Source organism: Pelobates fuscus, chromosome 11 (assembly GCF_036172605.1).
Source record: "Pelobates fuscus isolate aPelFus1 chromosome 11, aPelFus1.pri, whole genome shotgun sequence".
NCBI classification, from domain to species: domain Eukaryota; kingdom Metazoa; phylum Chordata; class Amphibia; order Anura; family Pelobatidae; genus Pelobates; species Pelobates fuscus.
In genome coordinates, this window is record NC_086327.1 from 108,820,388 (window position 1) to 108,847,444 (window position 27,057).

A 27,057-nucleotide genomic window follows, 5' to 3' on the forward strand; every position below is an offset into this window, starting at 1 on the left:
CCTGCTAGTAAGAAGGTAAGGAGACTAGTGGACCAGCGAGTGCTAGGGTACAGTCCTTAGAAAGCGTGGAGTGAGCGCATCATTAGACACATTTATGTCAAGCTCAGGTGTGCTGCCTGCATAGTATGCCCTTAGTTGGACAGCCTGCAGGATTGGCGGGCAGCCTGACATGCATTCATGCCAGGCTGACCTTCCAATTCTTTGGACAAACATGCCCCTTTCTGGGCATGTTCACCCCTTTTGGCAGGTCTAGTCACGTGATTCGCGCCAGTGGCACACCCTTTTACCGCGCCCATTGATTTCCTGCTTCACTGGACACTGCTGTTAGGGGGTATAGATTTACTTATAAGATGAACGCATAAATTAGAGGGAGATTAGCATAGAGTATGTGTTTTCCTATTGCTGCATCCTTTGAGTTTCCCTCCAGCACCATCTCCATCAGATACATGATGCTTGGGAGGTATGACTGTTTTAGTGTTTTTGGTCGATTCCGTAATTAGGCCCATCATAATTGTCAGCTCCAGGCCCACTGGGCTCTTAATCCGGCCCTGCTCAGGGGGAGGCAAGTGCCCCCCCCCCGAATTTGTTAGAGTTTCAGTGACTAAGAGCCCGAGCTGAAATGATCGCGGCACGAGCCGTCCTCGGGCTCTGACTGCCGCCTGTCTGTGTAGATGCTCTGAATCTGATGCTCCCTGTTTCAGCCATTCAGGGGCATCGAACTAGGAATGAAGGAGGAGCCTGGACCTGCATGGGCTTTCCTCCAAAGCACGGGCCGCGGAAGGATCTGTCTGTGTGGGTGATAGACACAGACTGATAGTGTGCGTGCAGCGTGTGCCTTGATGTTAAAGAAGACAGCCTGCCTGGTGGTAGACAGCAGTAACAGCACAGCAGTCCTTCTTGAGTCCTCACTTCCAGTTCCAGCCAGCCAGCCTTCCCTTGCTGCATTCTTAAGGTCTGCATCCCCCTTGTGACACCACAGTCAGCAAGCATGGAAGCAGCATGGATGTTTGCAAGTTAAATGCACAAACTGACATAGCGTCCCGCCCACATAAGGCCTTCCACTTATATAGGCCCTTAGACCCTCTCCTCATGGGGGGGCTCCCTTTCCCTTATTTAAGAACTCAGTTCTTTTGTTGTTCCCCTGAAGTACAGAGCCAGCTCCTGACTACTCCTGAGTTGACTACCCTTACCTGTGGAATTCACCTGAATCAACTCTTGTCTGCCTGGAACCTGCCTACAACCTTGATTAACCCCTGCAATGCTGAGTCAACTTTGGCTAACTCCTGCAACGCTGTCCCAGCTGTGATTTTATTTCCTGCAATTCAACTACAGATTCAATCAAGTTTCTCTTTGTTTACCAAGTGCTGAAACTCTGGTAAAAGGACTTTATTTTTCCTTAAAGACTTTTATTTCTTATGAAGGAATTGCTTTATTTACCATTTATACTTGCATTGGGATTTTTGCATTATATTTATTTGGTTTTAAAATAAAACCTTTTAATTCAGTGACTGTGTCCATATAAAATCTCTGCATACTCCGGACACTCAGCCCATATCCAGCCTCACCACTTAAGGGGGGTGGGGGAGGGAGTAGGGCACCCACCGAGGAGAATCCAGCCTGCTTAATCAGGAGGGGGGGAAACACGACCGGACCGACTGGGCCGGGCAACCACTTCCCCCGCTCAGGACCCGTGATGACCTCCTCAGGAGCGGGCGGGGGGGGGGGGTGTGGGCCCGGCTCACTCGGGAACCGGCGGGAGTGGGAGGCAGCGTGATAAGAGTTAGGGGGGACAAGAAGCGGGAGCTACACAAATACTAGCCTTGCTGGACTCATTGAACTAACTGCTTTAGCACTAATAATCCACTGTGGAAAGGGACGGAGGTGTTGGGGAGGTCGGCCGGCTCGCAAAGCCGACCATCTACAATTTGAATATGTACATATGTTAACGTTTAATATTAACCTGCTTTTTTTTGTCTTTTTGCTGTTATTTGGTTATATGCTCAGGGTGATGCACCGACCACACACACGTCCACAGGCGAGGACGGCACCTTACTAATGCGACAAGAGCCACAAAACAGGGAGACATGGGAGACAGATACAACCAGACCACCCAGACCAGGAGGAGACCACGGGTCGCACCACATGGGAACGGCGACTCCCACACGGTCACGACACTTCTCGGTCCTCCTCCTACTCCCCTACGGGACAGGCGTCATACTCAGGTGAGTGGGTCACTGGGCCCCCATAAAACGGCCAGGTCCACACATACACCTCGACGCCATAACCCTAACGCCACCCAGGTGGCGGACACCTCATACATCCATCCCCTCCCCACCCCCTCACCCACAACACTTCCCTCCCCCCCCTCTTCCCCTCCCCTCCCCGACACCAGACGACAGGGGACAACAGCACACGGCTAACCATTAAACATGACACTCACACCGGCATCCCTCACGTTGGTGTCCATCAACGCAAAGGGACTCAATAAACCCGAAAAGAGGTCGACGGCTCTACGCGAGCTCCACACCCTCAAAGCCTCCATAGCCTACATACAAGAGACTCACTTCAGAGAAGGGGCCCGACCCAGTTTCCACGATCAGATTAGATTAGATTCCCTAAGGGATACTATAGCGACTACCAAGGAGGCAAGGCCCGAGGGGTCGCGATCCTAATGCATAAGAGGGTCCCCTTCGTAGAGGGAGAGACACTAACAGATAGGGAGGGCAGATACATATTCGTGAAAGGACAGATAGTAGGCCAAACCTACACATTCGCCAACATTTATGCCCCCAACCAGAGACATTTCAGGTTTTTATCCCGCACACTCCGCCTACTTGGGAAATTCACAGAAGGGGTGCTCATACTGGGAGGCGACTTCAACTTAGCTCTGGACCCGAGATGGGACACCTCCACGGGAACCACTCACATCCCGACCCAACACCTAGCAGCCCTTAAAACACTACTGTCCAAACAAAAGTTGGTAGACTGCTGGAGGGCCCACCACCCCGACGAGAGGGATTATACATTCTTTTCCCATCCCCACAACACATACACCAGAATTGATTATTTCTTCATGACACTTCCACCTCCCGCTGGTCAAGCAAGCGGAACACGGTACGGCGACGTGGTCAGACCACGCACCAGTGACTATCAAGATCACATCCCCCCTACACAGACCAACGGTTACCAAATGGCGCCTAAGCGAACATCTACTAGCGCAACCGGACATTAAATCGGACATTAGCATAGCCCTCAGGGAATATTTCACTTTCAACACACCTGAACAAACGACACCGACAATACCCTGGGAAGCACATAAGAGCGTAGTGAGAGGCCACTTCCTGCAAAAAGGAGCCCTACTGAAAAAACGGAGGGAGGCAGAGATGACCGCACTACTCACAGAAATACAGTCGATAGACAATCAGAACAAAGGCACACAGACGCACACACTGCAAGACAAACTCCTCACACTCCGCAGGGAACTGACCCGACTATTATTAAGGAGACACCACAGGGACGCACTGAGACACAAAGCGTTCTTCGCCCTACACGGCGACAAAAGTGGAAAATTACTCGCAAGGATGTTAGCGAAACGCAGACAGCAGACATACATAGAGCGCATTAGGGATGAGAAAGGCACATTACACAGACTACCCACAAAGATTCAAGACGTAATCAAAACATACTACGCTAATCTATACAGCCTACCACGACCACTGACACAGGCCGCGAACGACCGCCTACTGGGCAAAATAAACGACTACCTCACCACACAAGACCTGCCCACCTTAGATAGTGATACTGCCAACCTCCTTGACGAGGAGATCACGTCCGAAGAACTGGCCCTAGCGATAAAACAGACGAAGCCGGGCAAAAGCCCAGGCCCAGACGGCCTGCCGTTGTGCTACTACAAAGCTTTCGCCGATATACTCTACGCCCCTTTAGTTGCCACATACAACGCCATCAGGGAGGGCCACCGCTTCCCCAAACAATCCCTCGCGGCTCACATCACCATCCTCCCCAAAGAGGGTAGGGATGGGGAGCACTGCGGGAGTTATAGACCCATCTCCCTCATAAACAGCGACCTCAAACTGTTGGCCAAAATTCTGGCCACCAGACTACAGACTCACGTGCCCAGCCTGGTACATCCGGACCAGGTGGGGTTCGTGAAGGGGAGGGAGGCACGGGACAATACTATGCGCACCCTCACTCTGATGCATGGCCATAGACGCGACGTCGGGGGCCTCCTCCTGCTGTCCACGGACGCGGAGAAGGCCTTCGACAGGGTCAGCTGGCAATACATGCTCCGAACGCTGGCACACATGGTCATGGGCCCCGGGGTCATGGGCTGGATAGAGGCCCTATACACGCAACCGTCGGCTCAGGTGGTGGTGAACGGAGCTCTGACGGATGCATTCGATATCCAGAATGGCACCCGTCAGGGTTGCCCCTTGTCCCCGTTACTCTTCGTCATAGCACTGGAACCACTCCTACAGACCATTAGAAACAACCCAGACATCAAGGGGGTGACAGTAGGGAAGACCCAGCACAAAATCGCGGCGTACGCAGACGACCTGCTCTTATACGTGACTAATCCAGAAATATCCCTCCCCAACATTCTCAAGGCACTCCACGACTTCGGGGCCATCTCCAATCTGAAGATCAATAACTCCAAATCATCCATTCTCAATATCAGTGTGCCAGAAAAAAGGGCGGCACCCATGCGCCAACACTACACCTTTCGCTGGGCCGCACACAAAATACGTTATCTGGGCATCTGGCTAACAAGACGGGAGGGAGACATGTATAGGGAAAACTTCACCCCGATACACACGCAGTTTCACTCAGAAACGAGGGAATGGGCGTATCCACACATCTCATGGCTGGGCAGAATACAGGTAGTCAAGATGAACTTCCTGCCACGCCTGCTATACCTGTTCCAGACCATCCCTATAACGATTCCACGCACATTCTTCACCACACTCCGCTCTACACTAAGCCGATATATATGGGACGGGAAACGACCTAGGATACGCCACACCACACTAATACTCCCAAAAGACAGGGGCGGCCTGGCGCTACCAGACTTCTCCTTATACTATAGGGCCTGCCACCTCCTGCGGATAATGGAATGGTCCAAGGAGGGGGTACACAAACTATGGAAACAGGCAGAGGAGGGAGAGGTGGGGGTGCCAACGGCGATACTACCCTGGATACCACCAGAGTCCTGGAGGAAGCTACGAACACACTCCCCTTACACGAGAGCTACCCTCCAGGAGTGGCAATGGGTAAGGGGGAGACACAACCTCTCGACACACCCCTCACCCCTGCTCCCATTGACACACAACCCAGAGTTCCCACCAGGACAGGACCCGAAAGCGTTTAGGGCAATAATCCCCGACCCCATACCCAGACTAAGACATATCTCTAAGCCGGAGGGCATTAAAACCCTGAGAGACACCTTTCTGACACAACTCAGATATAAACAGCTACGCCATTACATCGACACCCTCCCCCAAGGCACACCGCTAATGAGGGTCCCCACGACTTTCGAGGACACATGCTTAGACCCCCTACCACTGACCCATGGAGTTTCCTTTCTGTACAATATGCTACTGACCCAAACGCCAACTGCACTACCGAGCTTCATGGGAAAATGGGAGGAGGCGCTGGGATACACACTTAGCAAAGCTGACTGGGAGAAAATTTGCTACCTCACGCACCACTGCTCAAGCTACAGCAAGACTCAAGACACAGCGTACAAAATCATGACGTATTGGTATCGCACACCATCGACGTTACACGCTATCTCCCCGACGCACTCTCCGCAATGCTGGAGATGCGGAGCGGAGAAGGGCACGCATTTGCACATCTGGTGGGAATGCAGCAGAATCATCCCGTTCTGGTGGGGGATCCACACAATGCTACAACTATTCTCAGACGACCCACCCCCTCTCAGGCCCGCAGAAATGCTGCTGCACCACACTAAGACACCGCGATCTATATACAAAAAATCCCTGTCCGTACGCATACTGAACACGGCCAAATCCATCATACCGAAATATTGGAAGCAAACTGTCACCCCACCACTGACCATATGGTTCTCTCACATGGAGGACCTACGATCCCTAGAGGAGCTACAACACACAACAGCAAACACACAACAGGCATACTTCAACACGTGGACACACTGGCTACTACAGACCTCCAAACCCGACTTCATGGACCGGTTAAGTCTAATTGACGGAAACGGAACACAAGAGACAGCAGACTAGCCCCACCCTCTCTTTCCTACTTGAACTTACCTCCCCTACACTTGACCCATTCCACACATACTGATCAGAGGAGATCAGATCCACGAACGAGTACAAGTGGATGTATCCGATCTGAGAAACAGATAGCACTAGTCTTTGGCTAAGACAACGGACGTTACAAACAAAACGACACCGATCTAACGAAATGACGTGCTACAAGGTACACGGCACAGTAGCAACTGATACGGCCAAGCTTAACGGCTGCAGATGCCTCTTGACACGGGGATTGCTACTTAAGGGAAGTTTATTAACGAGAGATAGGGGCCTGCGAGTCCCATGATGTTGCGGGCCTGCGCGCCCAAATAATTATGACCTCTACTGAACCCATACTTCTCACACTTTTTGCCGCATGTTGCAGCTTGTTTACTTGGTTCCAAACATTTGGAGACCTGCGAGTCCCACAGTAAATTGCATGTACTGAAATAAAAATTATATTTACAAAAAAAAAAATCTCTGCATACCAAGCCCATTCAGCCCAAACCCGTGACAGCTGTCTGTGTGCTAACAGTACTTCAAATTATCATTTGCAAAGAGCAGGTAAACGATAACTTGCAAATAAGCATACAAATCTGGATAAGACCACAACTCTTTGCACGAGAAGCATTCACATAATGGCATCTATTGTTACGTCCTACGTGAATCCATAAAGCTTTTATGTCTCCCAAGTCCATACATCTACAATTTCTAATTTAAAAATGAAAAACATTTTATCATTTCAAATGCACTACTGCATTCAAATCAGGAGAACACGTAAATTATTTTCATATAAGATCTACATTTGATAACACCCATAGATCAACTGTGAGAAATATTTCTATATTAGAGCATTATTACGACATACCGCTCTTATAATAATTAATTTGCCTTTCTCCATCTTATGCTAAATTTGCACATGAAGGAACATGTGCAAAAATATAGTCACATTATTTAATGTTCCTTTGCAAATCCTCTAATGTAAAGCATCTCAGCGACTGCTGGTACCTGTTCAATGACATAATGCTGGCACATCCTTATTGGTTAAGAGTCAGCTGTCAGGAAGCATTGGAGCATCAATGATGGGAACAGGCTGTCAAAGCATAAGAACTGAGGGCTGGTGGTCCTCTCCACTACTCGGCAACGGAGTCTTGTTCTGTGCTAATTGGAATCCTGATCATCGTTCCAATATCAAGCTCAGTATCGACTTCTCAAGACAGAATAAGTGTTGTAGCATAGTGATGGACTTAACTTGAAGCTTGTAAATTTAAATCATGGTATTCTTTACATGGACCCTGCTGTTTCTTATTGTAACCTGTATCCAACAGCTCATGTGTACCAGGTAATGTACATCTCTACTACATATTTGTCATGGGTTGAAAATATTTCTAAGAAAATTCTCAATGGCAACTAATTGTATTCATGTGATTTAACCCCTTAAGGACACATGACATGTGTGACATGTCATGATTCCATTTTATTCCAGAAGTTTGGTCCTTAAGGGGTTAAGGTGCACAATTTCAGGGGCTGTAGAAAACAGGCAATGTAGTATTTTTTTTTGTCTATAAAAATATATGACATAATGACGGATTCATTACTCTCAAAGCAGTGCTTTATACGGTTTGTTATATTTTGTTTGCATTTAATGTATCTGTAAGATATTTGTGTACTGAAGGGGTGAAATTTTAAATGAAAGTGATTTGAATCATTACCGTTTTCTTTAGAATTTTTCTGATACGCCTATTTCGCCTTAAATTTAAAACTCCCGTGGACAATTAGCACTGTAGTGAATAATCCTGTATGTATACTCTCTCGTTAAATACTTTGATTTTAATATTCTTTGTGCTAACTTGTTTACTTGGCACTTTTACAGTTTCTGTTATTAAAGGCGGGGAGATCAATAATGCAAGTACAGCAGTGATTATAAATATTGTGTATGTTTTAACATGTAACATTAAAGGAATACTCAAACCCCTAAAGTCTTGATTTGAAGACGAATCTGCACTTTCATAAAAGTGCTAAGTTCCACTCTCCAGACTGCCAAGTTCCGCCCTCCAATTATCAATTGGATTCAATGCTTCTCTTTTCATTGTCTGTATATATACATATATAGTTTTGTGTGTGTGTGTATATATACACACTTCTTGCCGCCTAGCACCCTGCGCACCAATGCCTTCTCCAGGGGATAACCGGTAATGATGACTCTCCCAGGAGGCAGAGTGGAGCGGGGATAAGGTTAAAGGGAAACTCCAGTGCCCGGAAAACAATCCGTTTTCCTGTCACTGGAGGTGCCCTCTCCCTCCCACCCCCCAATCCTAGTTACTGAAGGGGTGAAAACCCCTTCAGTCACTTACCTGAGGCAGCGACGATGTCCCTCGTCGCTGTCTCCTCCTCCGCGCCGCTCCTCCTACTGTCTCCGTCGGCCGGTGGGCGAGACATTTTCAATGCTTTCCTATGAGGAAATGAGCGACGCTGGAGGTCCTCACACAGTGTGAGGACCTCCAGCGACGCTCTAGCAAAGAAAATCTTTGCTATAAATCAGGAAGTGACCTCTAGTGGCTGTCTAGTAGACAGCCACTAGAGGTGGAGTTAACCCTGCAAGGTAATTATTGCAGTTTATAAAAAACTGCAATAATTACACTTGCCGGGTTAAGAGTAGTGGGAGTTGGCACCCAGACCACTCCAATGAGCAGAAGTGGTCTGGGTGCCTGGAGTGTCCCTTTAAGCATTTATTTAAGAAGAAAAGGGGAGATAAGTTGGCGAAGAAGACTCAGCAACACTTCAGTGTTAAATATATACACACACAACTATATATCTATATATACAGACAATAAATTACTGGAATTCCCTTGGCCACCTTTGTCTTTGCTGTGCAATCACTTGTTTAAAATCCTCATTACTAATGATTATTGTGCTCATTTGCATACTTACCACTTTCACTAAGTCTTGAGTTTGCGAATGGAGTCCCACATTTTGTTTTTCTTGTTCACTTGTCAAGCGTTATTTATTTATTGATTGTTTTCAATGAGAGGAAATGCTGAGAGCCTAGTACATACTCATTGTGTTATCAACATAGCTCTTTTCAATGGGGATAGATGTTTAGTAGATACCAGATCCTCTTTAAACCGCGGAATCTTGCAATAGCATGGCCTTTCTCATTAGCTATCATCTTTAACCACAATCAAGTCTGTTTGTTCATAAAAATCAACTGAGTCAAAAAATAATCGGCATGCTACAATGGCAAGCTTAGTCTGCCGTCATGTGTATGGATCTCAATAAACGTGTCTCTCTCTCTCTGATTATGAGAGAAACAGGGAAAGAAAAAGCCTACACATTGACCATTTAGTAGCACAAGATTATGAACCTATACAAGTCTCTGTACTGTCTATTTTAGATATTTGTCCTTAAGGAAACACTAGTGTCAGGAGCACAAATTAGTAAAATCACTCTTTAGGTGACCGTCCCCCCTTGCCTCCCTTTTAAAAAGTTTTTTGTTTTTTTTTTCTTCTTTATTTTGGAAGTGCAGTGAAATATACACTATATGACAGTGACATATGTTGCAAAGCAAAACGATTGAATACAGGCTTAGAGTTAGAGCAGAATATGTCAAGAGGAACTGCACATTTAAAAATAAAAAAAGAATGTATGTGTAATAGTAACAATCATGCTAGGCTAGCTTGTTCTCTGCCCTGGAGCTTCAGCCAGAAATCATGGAACAGCTTGTCTAGTCGTCCTCATGGTATATTCCAGGGCAAGCTCATGAGACAGACATAGTCCCTGTGCGTCAGAGTAAAATATAGCCGCCATTTTAGGGACTTGCTACAGAGGACAATACACCAGCAATAGGCAATATTATCTGCAGTAGTGGCATGCAACAGTCGAGTGGGGACTGGGAAAACCCACACCGGTCCAAAGCGGAGGGGGCGGGTAAGGGGATAGCTGCAACACCCAGCAGGCAAGAAAGCGAGTAGAGCGTCCGCCTCTCCACTGCTTCAACACCCACAGGCCGCCACGATGCACCCAGGGCTCTCATGCAGTCCCAACTTGGGTAGTGCACTGTGTTGCTTGAATCATCTCAAAAATCCCCAAAAATCGTCAAGAGATGTGGGAGCCTCTGCAACAGACGTCTAGCTGGCTGAAAGGTCAGGTTCCACCCTCCCTGAAATTTTTTTTTTTTTTATTACTTACCTTTTCTCTAGTGTCGCGCTGATATTGCTGTGGCTCGCCCCACCTCCATGGCTGAGATCATCAAATTTAACAATTTCAGCCAATCCAATGCTTTCCCATTGGAAGGCTATTGCACATGCACAGCAAAATGCCAAGCTGCCCCAATCAGCATCTCCTCATAAAGATGCATTGAATCAATGCATCTCTATGAGGAAAGTTCAATGTCTCCATGCAGAGCATGTAGACGCTAAATGTCAGTGCAGGCAGCACACTGTCAAGCACTGACCCAGGAAGCAATGTAAACACTGCCTTATGCTGAAAAGCAATGCTTACATTAAAAAGTCTGCAGGAACAGGCTACAGACACCAGAACCACTACATTAAGTTGTAGTTGTTCTGCTGATTAAAGTGTCCTTTAAGTAGGAATTCAAGAAGTTGAACTAAACAGCTTGGTGTCCTTTACACACAAAACTGAGTAAGTTCTCATGACTTCTCTTTGCAAACAGAATCCAACAGTGAGCTACAATATTTTCCCAAATCCACATAATATGTGGACATTATCCATATCATTATATCATAAATGAGATACAAAACCTCAACAAACGCAAGAATGGAATGCAGGAGTATGGTCGCCCTCTAGTGGCCAGTTGGTGGTTAGCCATAATAGTCTATACTTCAAGTAGCACATAGTAGTAGTTTGTTTCATATGTTTGGTATGACCCATATTTTGTTTTTACAGTGGTACTGAAGATATTGGTGGTTATATTGGCTCCAACATTGAGATAGCATGGATACCCAACTTAGATGGATTGATGAAGGGATATGCAAGGAATTTTAGACCGGGGATTGGAGGTATGAAAAGATTGCATATTATTTCATAAGTACAATCTGGGCTGTAGTAGGGGGGCTGTAATTGGGGAAAGGGGTTGTAGTGTGGGAGATATTGACTACAATGGAGGGGAGAGGGTTATTAACTAAAGTGAGAATAGTCAGAAATTGAAATTGAATTCAAAATTATTTTCAAATTGTAAGTTAAAATAGCCAATCTGTAAAATATTCATTAAGTCCGCTATGCTTCAAGTTCAGGTATTTTAGTCTTCGATGTTAAATTTACTTTGAAGTCTCTTTAAATTCCCAAGAATTCTTATTTTAGGTGTATAGAATGTAATATACTAGTGAGGGGTTTAATTGTATGATAGAAAACAATTAAAATCTATTTCTAGAGAACTGCACATGTTCATTGTAGCAGAACCACTGCTTATTCGTACGTTTCCCCTTGTATTGTGCATTTTCTCCTGTAGTTCGTGTGCTGTACCTTGTTCTTCTGTTCGAGAGCGTCCATACGAACAGAACCCGTTCGTCTCTCGAACGGAGACCACCCCGGTACCCCATTAGAATGTTCACACACTATTAATTATAACGTTCACACCCGTAACTTAAGTGCGAAACCGCAAGGGAAGTAATTAATGGGTGCTCCCCTGGGTGGCCGTCATTTCGTATAAATAAACGCCAACGGGGGGGGGGGGGGGGGCATTTGTATCCCAAAAGGAGACGCTTCCCTTGCCTGGGGTTCACACAAGAGCCGCGCAAACGGAGACCAGTCGGGGAAATATACGGGTTCATAGGGTTGGTGGGGACACTTTTGGGGCACTGGCTAGTTTGGCAAGCTTTCTGTGCCTGGGAGACAAAGAAACTAGGTCCCTTTTCCCGTGCCCAGGCTCCCAGGTACAGAGGATCATGGGATAGAAACCCCTGTCATTTGGCGTGAGAGACCCCTTGTATGCGGGGAGGGCTTTCTGTACATGGGAGACAAAGAGACTTGTAGAATATATGGACATGTACATTTGGCAATTTATTTGTAAAAAAACAAAACAAAAACATTTATTTATTGTAAATGTTTTTCCAATGTTCGACTTGATAGGGCCTCCAGTGAATGTTGCTGTCGACATTGAAGTCACCAGTATTGACCACATTTCTGAAGTGAACATGGTAAGTTCCTAACTATTTCTGCTTCTATTTCCAAAGAGCTCAACTGTTTATCTATTTATCCAAACTGGGTTTTTTGTATTCTTTTGGATCAACAGCAAAAAACAGATGTGAGGAAGGCTAAACTTGATGGACACATGTCTCTTTTCAGCCTATGTAACTATATAACTACACATAAACTATTCTGATATTATGGGCAACAAACACCGCCATATTATGTTATAATGCCATAGTTAAATAGCATTTTTTTTTTTTTTTGGTATGTTTGATTAGAAGGCAATAGAAACAATGGTAACATTTATTTAAACCTATTGATAAAGGTTGCTAGGTAGCCTGGGAAAAATGCTTTGAAATTAATTTAGATGAGATTGTGACGATTGTAAATATTCTGTTGGTTGAACTCTGTGTTCTAATATAAAGCACCAATTGAAATATGCAAATGCATGTTTTTAATCATTTAATAAAATGTTAATTTTTTAGGCAGATCACACAGAAGTGTGTGTGTGTGTGTGTGTGTGTGCGTGCGTGTGTGCCTGTTGGTGAGTGAGCTTGTGTGTGCCTGTTGGTGAGTGAGCTTGTGTGTGCCTGCTGGTGATTGAGCTTGTGTGTGCCTGCTGGTGATTGAGCTTGTGTGTGCCTGCTGGTTAGTGAGCTTGTGTGTGTGCCTGCTAGTGAGTGAGCTTGTGTGTGTGCCTGCTAGTGAGTGAGCTTGTGTGTGTGTGCCTGCTAGTGAGTGAGCTTGTGTGTATGTGTCTGCTAGTAAGTGAGCTTGTGTGTGTGTGCCTGCTAGTGAGTGAGCTTGTGTGTGTGCCTGCTAGTGAGTGAGCTTGTGTGTGTGCCTGCTAGTGAGTGAGCTTGTGTGTGTGTGCCTGCTAGTGAGTGAGCTTGTGTGTATGTGTCTGCTAGTAAGTGAGCTTGTGTGTGTGTGCCTGCTAGTGAGTGAGCTTGTGTGTGTGCCTGCTAGTGAGTGAGCGTGTGTGTATGTGCCTACCAGTGAGTGAACTTGTTTGTGTGTGTGCCTGCTAGTGAGTGAACTTGTGTGTGTGCCTGCCAGTGAGCGAGCTTGTGTGTGTGTGTATGTGCGCGCCTGCTTGTGAGTGAGCTTGTGTGTTTGTGTGTGTGTGTGTGCCTGCTAGTGAGTGAGCTTGTGTGTTTGTGTGTGCCTGCTAGTGAGTGAGCTTGTGTGTTTGTGTATGTGTGTGCCTGCTAGTGAGTGAGCGTGTGTGTTTTTGTGTGTGTGTGCCTGCTAGTGAGTGAGCTTGTGTGTTTGTGTGTGTGTGCCTGCTAGTGAGTGAGCTTGTGTGTATGTGTCTGCTAATGAGTGGGTTTGTGTGTGTGTGTGCCTGCTAGTGAGTGAGCTTGTGTGTGTGTGTGTGTGTGTGTGTGTGCCTGCTAGTGAGTGAGCTTGTGTGTGTGTACCTGCTGGTGAGTGAGCTTGTGTGTGTATGTGCCTGCTAGTGAGTGAGCTTGTGTGTATGTGTTTGCTAGTGAGTGAGCGTGTGTGCGTGTGTCTGCTAGTGAGTGAGTGTGTGTGTGTGTGTGTCTGCTAGTGAGTGAGCTTGTATGTGTGTGTGCCTGCTGGTGAGTGAGCTTGTGTGTGTGTGTGTGTGTGCCTGCTAGTGAGTGAGCTTGTGTGTGTGCCTGCTAGTGAGTGAGCTTGTGTGTGTGCCTGCTAGTGAGTGAGCTTGTGTGTGTGTCTGCTAGTGAGTGAGCTTGCGTGTGTTGTGTGCACGCCTGCTAGTGAGTGAGCTTGTGTGTCTGTGTGCCTGCTAGTAAGTGAGCTTGTGTGTGTGTGTCTGATAGTGTCTGAGCTTGTATATATGTGTGTGTGTGTGTCTGCAAGTGAGTGAGCTTGTATGTGTGTGTGTGTCAGTGAGCATGTCTGTAGTGAGAATGTATGTGATTTAGTGAGCTTTTCTGTAGTGAACGTGTGTGTGTGTGTCAGTGTGCTTGTCTGTAGTGAGCATGTGTGTGTCAGTAAGCTCTTCTGTAGGGAGCATGTGTGTATCAATGGGCTTGTCTGTAGTGAGTGTGTGTGCATCAGTGAGCTCTTCTCTAGTAAACATGTGTGTGTCAATGGGCTTGTCTGTAGTGAGTGTGTGTGCATCAGTGAGCTTGTCTGTGGTGAGCATGTGTGTGACAGTGAGCTTGTCTGTGGTAAGCATGTGTGTTAGTGAGATTTCCTGTAGATAGCATGTGTGTGCATCAGTGAGCTTGTCTGTAGTGACCGTGTGTATGTGTCAATGGGCTTGTCTGTAGTGACCATGTGTGTGTGTCAATGGGCTTGTCTGTAGTAAGTGTGTGTGTGTGCGCATCAGTGAGCTCTTCTCTAGTGAGCATGTGTGTGACAGTGATCTTGTCTGTGGTGAGCATGTGTGTGTGACAGCGAGCTTGTCTGTGGTGAGCATGTGTGTGACAGTGAGCTTGTCTGTAGTGAGCATGTGTGTTTCAGGGAGCTGTTCTGTAGGGAGCATGTGTGTTTCAGGGAGCTGTTCTGTAGGGAGCATGTGTGTGCATCAGTGAGCTTGTCTGTAGTGACTGTGTGTGTGTCAATGGGCTTGTCTGTAGTGACCGTGTGTGTGTCAATGGTCTTGTCTGTGGTGAGTGTGTGTGCATCAGTGCGCTTGTCTGTAGTAAGCATATGTGTGTCAGTGAGCTTGTGTGTGACAGTGAGCTTGACTGTAGTAAGCATGTGTGTGTCAGTGAGCTTGTCTCTGGTGACCATACGTGTGTCAGTGAGTTTGTCTATGGTGAGCATGTGTGTGACAGTAAGATGTCTGTAGTGAACATGTGTGTGTCAGTGAGCTTGTCTGTAGGAGCATGTGTGTCAGTGAGCTTGTCTCTGGTGACCATACATGTGTCGGTGAGCTTGTCTATGGTGAGCATGTGTATGACAATGAGCTTGCCTGTAGTAAGCATGTGTGTGACAGTAAAATGTCTGTAGTGAGCATGTGTGTGTCAGTGAGCTTGTCTGTGTGAGAATGTGTCAGGAAGCTGTTCTGTAGGGAACATGTGTGTGCATCAGTGAGCATGTCTGCAGTGACCATGTGTGTAAGCTTGTCTGTGTCAGTGAGATTGACCTATTGGGCATAGATTTTTGTCCAAGGCTGCTTTGTTTGGCAGTCCGGCCCTGCCCCCCACCCCACCCCCTCTGTGGTGCTTTGGCTAGTGAGGAAGAATAAGTCTGAGCATCAGATGGCGATTGGCTGGGAGAGTCAACTGACTGCTTTCAGTGCCTATTGCTGGTATAAGTTGGTATAGCTACATGAAGTGTGTGATCTCTGGCTTAGCCACACCTTCAGTGGGGGCTGGGCTGTGGGCATTCAGTATTAAAATGCTTGAAATGGTTTAACACTGAATGGACTAACGGTGCCAGGGGACTCCAGGTATAATCAATTCAATGTGATTTTAATGGTTATAGTGCCTTCAGCAGGGGGGCTTAAAAGGTAGATCCCCAGATGTTGTAGAACTTTAACTCCCATGATGCTTTGTGTGTCTTTGCATGTCTTTAGAATGACAAGGCATCATGGAAGTTGCAGTTTTGGGGACCTATCTTTGGGCACCCCTGGCCTACAGTATCTTTTTAAGTTGTTTTATATTACCATCTAAAGATTAGCTAAAAATTACCAACCTGTGCGGAGCCTGACTGCTAAGCTGGCTAATCGCACATAGCCTGAGCTCCGGGTTTGAGACCCTAATTTTGCTTGTTTTTCATGAAAATTATCACTTGTTCTTGTACAACTCACGAGCTGGGCACCAGTGAATGCACTGAGAGCATCACATTTGCAGTTTTACAGCCGGTGGAAGGTGTTCTATAATGGAACAAAGTTGCAGCCTGCGGGAGGCCTAAGTGGGGAGAGATGGCCGATGTCCTCATTCTCGGGTCAACTACCGGAACCAAACATGCTCCAAACCTCCCCCCCCCTCATGGACCGGCTATCCCGGCCCTCCCTGGAGTAAGGCTACACCCACTTTGTCCAAATCTGATGGGTCCCACAGAGTTGGATTCCCGCAATTTGTAAGTTAAGGTGGCCGTTGACATGCCGCCTGCAGTAATCCTGACTCCCATGACTTGGTCCATGCAAGAAGAGCGTATCTCCAGGTCCTTTGAGCACTTCTGGGTGCAACTCCAGGAAAGAACCCAACAGCGGACGACAAGGTCTGTAATTGCAACTTAGCTTCATCCTGATCCTTCACAGAATGAAGATAAGCCGAGAAACGTGGGGTGAAACCCTAACATAGCATGGCTGGTGGGGAGGCAGAGGCGGGTGCCTTGTCAAAAATTCCGATGCCGACAGCTCGGTCCTGCTGGGCTCAGCAGTCCTAATGGGCCACAACTCAAGGGAAGACCCCTTCTACGCCACTCAATCCCTCAGATGGCCCTCACTCACCGCGCCCTGTTGAAGCTTGGTATTGGGCCCAGAGATCACGTCCCACCTGACACTACACAAGGGACTTAAGAGACCGGAACGGAGAACTGAATTCTAGCTTGAGGCTGGCTAGGTCCTGTTCAGCAGAACTCTCACAATTTCACTCACCAGGTCACTGTGCTTTCATTGCAGGGCATAGGTTGAGTAACACGATATCCAAAAGCAAGATGTTACCCAGATATGTGGGTTATTTGTTTGTATATTGTGCTTTTTTATACCAAGGGATACTCATCCTTCAGCAAAATGTCAGTTAATGTAGCTTGATTTATCTACTGCATTTGTACTCCCTCCTGACATTCTTGACATGTGCACAGTCGTCCTTGTCGGCATATGCACAAAACCCCCCCACCACATACTTAATTATAATAATGACACTGACACCTGGGTTTTGGCAAAAATATATCACAGCTTTTATTTATTATTAACATAGAATTATAAAGGTCATTGTCACACAACAGGCCCACGTTGGCCTGCACAGTTTACCACATTATTTTACAATTTAACCCCTTGACAATGACCCACCCCAACGTAACATCATAACATAATACACCAACATTGTAACATATTAGCTTAATCTGAAACATGACCATTGCCACCGAAGGGCATCAACCATTGCCACCGAAGGGCATCAACCATTGCCACCAAAGGGCACCACCAGTGTAGGGGCATACCGAGACACCCCTACACACCCTGGTTCGGAGCTACCTACGAGCTCGAACCTACCAAACCAGTCCAAAGGCCTACCTATTAGCCCTGAACTCCAAACTGTCCCCCCTCTCACTCTTTTCTCCCCCCAACTTTACTCTCCATCCCCCGCCGCCGTGACCAAACGGGAAACACCTGAAAGCAAAGGGAGGGTGGGTGGGACAACGAACAGGTAAGTGTAACTTTGGATTAAAAGTGCCGTTAGACCTAAGATGGCCGCTACTTATACCCCCCTAGTAACTCCTCCCTACTCCATGTCCTTAGACCAGCCCCCAACTACTGACAACTAGCTGCCTGCCTCCTGGCAATGTCAAGGCCCATTCCCCTTAGCTGCGCTGCTCCATGGGCTTCATGACATGTGCACAGTCGTCCTTGTCGGCATATGCACAAAACCCCCCCACCACATACTTAATAATAATAATGACACTGACACCTGGGTTTTGGCAAAAATATATCACAGCTTTTATTTATTATTAACATAGAATTATAAAGGTCATTGTCACACAACAGGCCCACGTTGGCCTGCACAGTTTACCACATTATTTTACAATTTAACCCCTTGACAATGACCCACCCCAACGTAACATCATAACATAATACACCAACATTGTAACATTTTAGCTTAATCTGAAACATGACCATTGCCACCGAAGGGCATCAACCATTGCCACCAAGGGCACCATCCATTGCCACCAAAGGGCACCACCAGTGTAGGGGCATACCGAGACACCCCTACACACCCTGGTTCGGAGCTACCTACGAGCTCGAACCTACCAAACCAGTCCAAAGGCCTACCTATTAGCCCTGAACTCCAAACTGTCCCCCCTCTCACTCTTTTATCCCCCCAACTTTACTCTCCATCCCCCGCCACAGCTCAGAGCTCGACTCCTCGAGTTCCTGAGCGACACCCCCCCCCCCCAGGGAAAAGATTGCCCGCTGGAGGCCCTCCTGGAAACCTAGCAGGAGAAAATCTAAGCCCACGTCTGAGAGGTGAACCCCATCCTGCCTGAAATAGCCTGGCAGCATATCCTCCAACTCTCTGTGCCTAATTACAACCCCCCCCCACTCGCCTCACATACGCCGCCATGATTTTGTTGACCTTACCCTTAATTTTCGCCACCGCGGAGGGGTTCCGCGCGTGCCGCCAATAAAACCTCGGAACCATTTCCGACCACACCACTATAACCCCTGGCACTAACTCCTGCAACTTGTCCACATCCCTCTTCATACTTTCGATCAAAACCTTCTGCGGCAATGACCCCACATCATTGCCTCCTGCATGCAGTACCACAATGTCCGGGACCTGGCCCAACAAAATTTTACGAAATACCTCCCCACAAATAGCATTCCAACCCCAACCCCGGTATCCAAACCACCGGAGCTGCACCACGGAACTTGGAAAGCCCAGCTGTAGACCCCGATGTCGAACTGCAGCTCTCCGATGTGCCCAGTAAATATAGGAGTGGCCAACCACCCATGCCGTCCAACCTGTAAAACATAAAACACAATTCCAACCATGACACAACATTAACATAACAAACCCTCTGAACCACCCATAGGCCTCACACCAACTTGTCTGGCCTAACATATGACCTGAACCGCAGGGACTCCCACCTGCCGATCCTTTTCACCCTATCATCACCCAACCCCAGCCTCGCCGCTTCCGTAGCCGCACCAATCCTGAAGGAATGGGTCCCAAACTGCCTTGGGTCCACTCCCAACTTGTCCAAAACCTTCCGCATCACCTTGAGGAACTGGAACTTCGACAGTGAAGAACCATCCTCGTGTCGAAAATATGAACCTCCGGCCGCCGCCCGGACTCCGTGGAAGGCCGTGGCGCACTTGACCGGGCACGTGCCCCCACCTGGGAGCTCCCGCAGCGTAACCAAGGTCCCCTTCCCCATCATGTCCGTTTTGGACCGCCTCAAATTGATCACAACCTTGTCACTCCACACCTCCACATCCGCTGCCTGAAGCCCTCCCGCCCCTTGGCGGTTGCTGCTGACCAGCTCGCTGATCCAAAACGCCCCGAAAAAGGCGAAACTAAAAACCACAGAGAACAACTGAACTTCGTAACTCGAAAAACACACACCGGGCAAGGCCCCCACAACCCGTTGCAGTAACTCAAACGACACCGGCCTCCTGGAGTCCACCGACACTTTCCCCCTCCTTAGCCCTTTCAGCGCCTGCCTCACCAGAAAGTGTTTCGTGGCGTCCTCCCAACCATTGAATTTAAACAAGAAAGCTAGCGCCGCCAGCTTTCGCCCTATCACCGCTGCTGAAGACCCCTTGGTAACCGCTCTACACACAAGCCACAACAGCGTGTCCAACCGGCCCTCCTGCGAGGGCTGGCCCCCTGACTGTTGCACCAAGTCCTCCCATTCCCCCCACACCTTACTGTAAGCCGTCCATGTAGCGGGGGCCAGGGAGTCCCGTATCAGTCCACCAAGCATGATGTCCCGAGCCGCCACATCTCTTCCGGGCAAGACATCCCCTCCTCCTGAGCGCCCGGCGCCGCCTGCCGAAACCTCTCCCACTGCGAACGAGAACGCATCGGCAATCACATTCAACAGACCGGGCACATGCCGGGCCCTAAAAACAATATTAAAACGCATACACAACAATACAAAACGGCGGAGAAGCCGAACCACCGGGATAGAGGACGCTGACAGCCCATTCACTGCGTCCACCACTGCCATATTGTCCGAAAAGAAAACGACCTTCTTGTCCCTCAACTGCGGACCCCACAGTGACAGTGCTACGACTAGCGGGAATAACTCGAGGAACGCCAAGTTGCGGATCAGCGGGCTGACCCTCCACTCCGTTGGCCAAGTCCCCGCGCACCATTGCCCGGAGAAGTAGGCCCCAAACCCAACGCTACCTGAAGCATCCGTGAAAAGCTCCAGTTCCTGAGACGAAGCCACCGGCTCCCGAAAAAACACCTTCCCATTAAACTCCCGCAAGAATTCACCCCAGACCTCCAGGTCGGCCTTCATGGCCGCCGAGACACGGATAAGGTGGTGCGGGAACGCCACCCCCGCTGTCGCCCGGGCCAGGAACCTGTTAAATACCCTGCCGACTGGGATCACCCGACAGGCGAAGTTAAGCCGGCCTAGCAGCGCCCGGAGCGTGACCTTCTTCGCTCCTCGTACCTCCGCCACTGCCTGCCGCAGCGCCACCAACTTATCCTGCGGCAGCCTACACTCCCCTTTGATCGAGTCGATCTCCAAGCTCAAGAAGCTCAAGCACGTCGTAGGACCCACCGTTTTGTCACCCGCCAGGGGGACTCCAATAACATGCGCCACCCATTCCAGAGTCCTCAATCCCCTCCTGCACTCCTCCGAACCGGGAGGCCCGACGCACAGAAAGTCATCCAGGTAATGGACTACCATCCTAGTGCCCGCTTCCAACTTCACCACCCATTCCAGGAACGTGCTAAACTTCTCAAAGTATGCACACGATATCGAGCACCCCATGGGTAAACACAAGTCCACATAGTATGCCCCCTCAAAATGACAACCCAGCAGGTGATGGCACTGCGGATGGATTGGTAAAAGGCGAAAAGCCGCCTCAATGTCTGCCTTAGCCAACAACGCCCCCCGTCCAGCTCGCTGCACCAGACTCACCGCCTGATCGAACGAAGCGTACGAAACCGAACAGAGGGCCTTGTCGATGTCGTCGTTGACCGACGACCCCTTGGGGTAGGACAGGTGATGTATCAAGCGGTACTTGCCGGGCTCCTTCTTAGGAACCACCCCCAACGGTGAAACCCTCAGGTTAGGTAAGGGGGGCTCGCTGAACGGCCCCGCTACCCTGCCCAACTGCACCTCCTTAAGCAACTTTTCCCTAACCACCCCCGGAAATTCCCCGGACGACTTCAGATTGTGAAGCCGTGGCACCCCGTCCCGGTCCCGAAACGGTATTACAAACCCCTTGGAAAACCCCTCTTCCAACAACCCAGCATCCGCCCTGTTAGCGTACTGCTTTAGCCAGGGCAGCATCGCGCCGACTTTCACTGGCGTTGCTCCCAGTGGCAGGGGACGCGGCCGAACCTCCGCCCGCTGCAGGGGCTGACTTCCCCTTCTTAAAGCATCTGTGGAGGCCGTGAGTTCCTCCGCACCCTGAGCACTCGTGCTTAAAGCGACAGGTGGCCCCCCACTTGCACTGCCCCTCGTTGAATGACCAACAGTAGCCCCGTTTCTGGTTGGCCGACACGGCGGTAGAAGCGCCCGTGCCGGCCCCGGACTGAAAGGGGGACGCTTTTTGCGCCATCAATTTTATCCATAGCGGTAGGTCCATCTGGTCCCACCGCATCCCCGTATTAGCGGCCAGACGCTGCCGAAATTGCTCGTCGTACCGCCACCATGCTAGGCCCCCGTACGTCCTATATGCTTCCCAAACCCCGTCCAGGTAACAGAAGAGCTGCGAACAGCGCTCCGCCGCCTTCTCGCCCATCACGCTGGCCAAGATGCAAAAAGCTCTGAGCCAGTTCCCAAACGTTTTGGGAATCTTCCTGTACCTCCGTTTCTTTTCCTCCTCCTCCTTTTTTGCATCTTTTTTATCCTCCTCCTTGAGGTCAATGTATTCCTCAAGGGGGAGAAGCGAAAAGAGCTCCACAAATTCACCTTTCCAGATCCTCTCCTTCACCTCGGGCTTGAGGTGACAGCCTAAAGGTCCTGCAAATGAAACGTGGACGTTCTGTCTCGCCGCCTCCGGGACCCCCCCAAGCAAATTCTCACCCTCGGTCCCTATACCGGAAGCCTCTGCCGCGGGGGTCGCGCCCCCGCCTCCGTCTACACCGCCCCCGGCCCCGGAAACCCCCACTGGACTAGACCCGAGGACCTTCCCTTGTGGAGCCCAAACCTGACTACAATCCCCTTCCTTCCTTTTCCCCTCACCCCAGGAATCAATCAACTGTCTAATGCCCGCTAAAAGCTCCCCCGACTGCTGAAATGACAGTGCCTCACCTTCCGAACCCCTTGCCGCCGAAGGCCGTGGAGTTGTCATCCGGCTCTGTGCGACCTGCCCCAAGCGTTCAGCTGCTCCGGGCCGTGGGCCTGTGGCGCTGGGTCTCACCCGGTCCACGGGCGACCTTGACGACTCCTGTCCTGCTGCCCGGTCCGCCTCGCCCGTCGGCGACCGTCTGGAAGTCCTCGCTGCGTAGGGTCGCGCCCCCTTGGCGGGTGACCGTCTGCGAGACCTGCAAGGAAAAGAAGACATCTTGGGTAGGCTGGTCGTAGGAACCTTGCCCCGTCCCCCCTCCTCCTGGGACCAGTCACCCAACTCCCTTCTATTCGTCCGCCTTCGAGGGGTAAGAGCCTGCGCCGCAGTCCGCACTCCCTCCGAGGAACTCCCACTCCTGGAACTATCGTCCCGCAGCGTCCGTCCCCTATGCCTGGCGGGGGGCAACCTACGCCGCCCCCGGGTGTGGACCTCCCCGCAGGGGCCCCTGCCGTCCGACTCCGTTCCCCTCCGGTGATCGCTCCGCGACCTGTGTCTCCTAACCGCTTGCGCTCCAGCCCTGCGGGCCTGCCCCTTAGCGGGCGCCGATCTCCAGCGCTGTCCCTCGCTGGCGCTACCGTCCGTCAAGTCTCCGACTTCCCGACCAGCCTGACTACGCCCCCGGCCTAGTCGCACGGGAGACCCTGGCAAAGCGCTGCGCTCCTGCCCGCTGACTGGGGACCCCCCATGGCGTCTCGCAGTGCTGCATCTGTCCTGTTCCCTCCGAGCCCTAGCAGTCCCCTGCTTACCACCCGCCACCCTACCGTCACCAACCATGCTAGTACCGGGACCCACCCCCGGGGTAGCCCGTGGGCTAGCAACTGAGGGGGCAGTAGCGTTGGAGGGCGACTCACCCGGGCGATTCGCAACCGTGGCTCCTGCTCCTCCAACAGCACTTCCAGCACTCCCGGAACCTGCTGCCAAGCCTGCCGTACCGCTCCTCTTCCGTCCGCTGGCCTGCGCCTGCAATGGCCGCTTCCTCGAACTCCTGGCAACATCAGAAACTTCTCCGTCCCTTCCTGTAAAAGAGGACACAAAAACCGAACGTTCGGCAGTTTTGCTGCTTCCACGTTCGGCAGCCGAACGGCCGGCAGTAGAGCTACCTCCACGCTCAACCCCCGAACGTTCGGCAGTGGTCTTGCCTCCCCGTTCGGGAAACGAATGTTCGGCAGTAGTAGCACCTCCACCTTCGCTTCCCGAACGTTCGGCAGTTTCGGCCCATTCGCCAGATCTCCTACCTCCACGTTCATCTCCCGAACATTCGGCAGTTTCCGTCCGAACAGCGATCCGCCTACCTCCACGTTCGCTCCCCGAACGTTCGGCAGTTTCCGACTCGGTTCCTGAACCCGCGGCCTGCGACTCTGGCCTCGCCTGACGGCCGTTTCGTGCGGCCACACCGCGACGACGCCCGCGGCCGGTTCCACCTGCGGCCTGCCCGCCAACAGCCTCACTGCCGCCCCGACGACCTCTGGAGGGGCTCCTCGGACGCCGGGAAGCTGGAACCACGCTGGGGCTCAGCCTCTGCGGGGGCCTCGTCCTCCTCACCGTCCTCTGACCCTGGGAGCTACCAGATCCGGACGGCAGAGCATCACCAAGACGGTCCCTCAGCCACTCGAGACCCCTCTCCTGCACAGCAGCCCTGACTCCTTCCAGCCAATCTTCCATCTTCCTGACAACCTGCAGAGGAGACAAAAGAAAACAAAGCCACACAAATCCTGCTACAACGAACAGGTAAGTGTAACTTTGGATTAAAAGTGCCGTTAGACCTAAGATGGCCGCTACTTATACCCCCCTAGTAACTCCTCCCTACTCCATGTCCTTAGACCAGCCCCCAACTACTGACAACTAGCTGCCTGCCTCCTGGCAATGTCAAGGCCCATTCCCCTTAGCTGCGCTGCTCCATGGGCTTCATTCTCTTCTTGATATTATACTACAAGTAATTATCTTTTGAGCATCTTGTTAAAACGGCATCCTCCTCATCTTGTTTCTTTAAAAAAAAAACAGTGCAGTCCACTCCTGACATTTCATATTGCCGCGGTATCCATGTATTGTCACATGTTATTACATGAAATGTTTCTGTATGCTTGCCTATCAAATTATGCACTGCAAAAAAAATAAAAAATAAACTGAAATTTAAAATACCCCATTTTTTTTTTTTTTAGTGATTACCAGATTTATGCAAACATTATTCATATCTCCAAGGCTTCTGGATCTTTTGGATCCCCAAAAAATGTAAACATTTAGTATTACCATCATGTTTTTGATGAACATGTGCATACACTGAGTGATTAAGAACTCCCCTGTGTACATTTCTAAGATGTTCACAAATTCTGACTTTTAAGGGCCTAGTAGTACGCCCTATGTACTGCAGTCCACAAATACACGTTAGTAAATAAATAATATTACTTGAATTGCAGGTTATAAAATCTTTAATTACATATTCTTTTCTTGTATTGTTAGAAATACATTTCTCAGTTTTCCTATTTACAATTTTACTCATACTGCATGCTCTACAATTCCCACAGTTAAAAAACCCTTGTAATTTTTTTCCATGTAAATCATTGTCTCTAAGGGTTTTTTTAGGGATATAACTCCTTGTCAGAATATCTTTAAAATTATTAGCGCCCCGATAAACTACTCTCGGTTTATCTCATATATTCACTGAGGTCTTCATTTTGTTTGAGAATATACCAATGTTTTTTTAAAACTTTGTGAAAAATGTGGCTTTGTGAATGAAAATCACAAATAAAAGACACTTGTTTAACTTGTGTGGATTCTTCTTTTTTCTTTTAATATATGTTAATAAGTCTTTTCTAGGTTTAATTAAAACTTCCTCGAATTGTGCCTCTACATCAACCTTATTATATCCTTTCTGATAAAATTGTTCTTTTAAAGTGTCGGATTGTTATAAAAATGTTTTTTCTTCCGTACAATTCCTTTTTATCCTCATAAATTTACTTTTAGGGATGTTTGAAAGACAAGATTTAAAATGACAACTCTCGCTGTTGATGTAACTGTTAACATCAACAGTTTTAAAAAAAGTACTGGTCTTAATAACTCCATTATCAATAAAAAATAAATTAAAAAAATTACTAAGTAGAGAGTTAAAAATTAAATGGGAGGTTTTCACTCTAGAAAAATACCTCAAGGAGGAGATCATGCCTAGAGTTCTCAGATTTTATAAAAATCCTACATTTGATAAAGATGATAGTAGGTTTATGGGCATTTGGAATAATGCACTTGAGTCTTTTTCAATCACCATGATTAGAATCATAATTGATCAAAGGGCACTAACACTTAAACAATTGGATATAGCTATCAAGAGCATAAGAGATAAATTAGAGCCACTTTCTAATACTAAAGAGTTTGAGGATCTATATATTAAAATTTAATAAAAATTTGGACAGGATTGAAAAAAATACTCTACAGGTTAAACAGAAGAAATATGTACGTGATCTGGATGATTACAAAAGAGGCAATGTTAGAAGAGCACCAAACCAAAAAAGGGATATCCATAGATCTGAGAGGCGAAGGAATTATGTAACACAAAATAATCAAGAGCCCCCTAATCAGTGGATTAATCGAGATGCCCTGAGATCACATTATGTAGAACCACATAGACATAGGGATGAGACAGATAAAAATCAATGGACAGAAGTCAGGAGAAGAAGGAGGAACCATAGCCAGACACCAAGGTACCATAAGAACTCTAGAACATCTAATACATATGTACCACAACCCAGACAAAATTACCCCAAGGATTTACCAACAGAGAGATCATATGTCCATAGGAATAGGTATGAACCACTCAGAAATAATGATGAAAGAGTTTTTTTAGGAACTCCCAACACACACACCACGTTTATAAGAACTCAACGTTCTCCTCTGAAAAGGCGACGTATGGAAGAGGAGTCAGAGGAGGAAAGGGAAAGAAGAAGACCAAGAGAGTTGTAGTTATTGAGGACAAACTTGAGAAAACTGAATCTATAAAAATATTTAACTAATTGAATACATGTTTAAATAAGGACCATGTAAGAGTCCTTACAAAAGGATTCAAATTTGCACCTAGTTGCAATATTAACAAATTCGATACGTTCATAGATCTCAATAGATATATGAGGAAACTGTCTCAAAAAGTTTTTCCAGAGGAAAGAGAGGGAGGAAATAAATTTAGAGGAAATTGCTGAATTCAACCACACTACCCTAAAACCGCCTTCATCTTTTTTTTACGTACCAGCTCAAAACGCCTAGTATGAAGGCCTTTGAACAGGAAGAAATGTTTAGACAGTTGAAGGATGAAGAAACATATGGAGTACTAAAAAATAACCCAGAACAAAGCATTAAGAAAATGTTAGTGACATTTCTAGATCAAGGTTTAGAACAGGGGATCTTGACTAGGGATGAATATAGGTTCCTAAATAAAGAACATACTTTTACCCCCGTCATATATGCTCTCCCTAAAATTCATAAGGATCCAGTGCA

At 48.4% G+C, this 27,057-nt stretch overlaps 1 protein-coding gene across 2 annotated transcripts in view; it reads left to right on the forward strand.

The window, feature by feature from the left end:
- The first annotated feature begins 7,441 nt into the window (after positions 1-7,441).
- Positions 7,442-27,057, forward strand: part of GABRD (gamma-aminobutyric acid type A receptor subunit delta) — a 37,517-nt gene continuing 17,901 nt past the window's right edge. Inside the window, exons 1-3 of one of the 2 annotated variants that reach the window (XM_063436684.1) lie at positions 7,442-7,629; positions 11,193-11,305; positions 12,375-12,442. In XM_063436684.1, coding sequence (XP_063292754.1) covers positions 7,562-7,629; positions 11,193-11,305; positions 12,375-12,442 — 249 coding nt within the window. In that variant the 5' untranslated portion in view covers positions 7,442-7,561. The remainder of the gene's footprint in view (positions 7,630-11,192; positions 11,306-12,374; positions 12,443-27,057) is intronic. The other variant, XM_063436685.1, reaches the window with a different exon arrangement.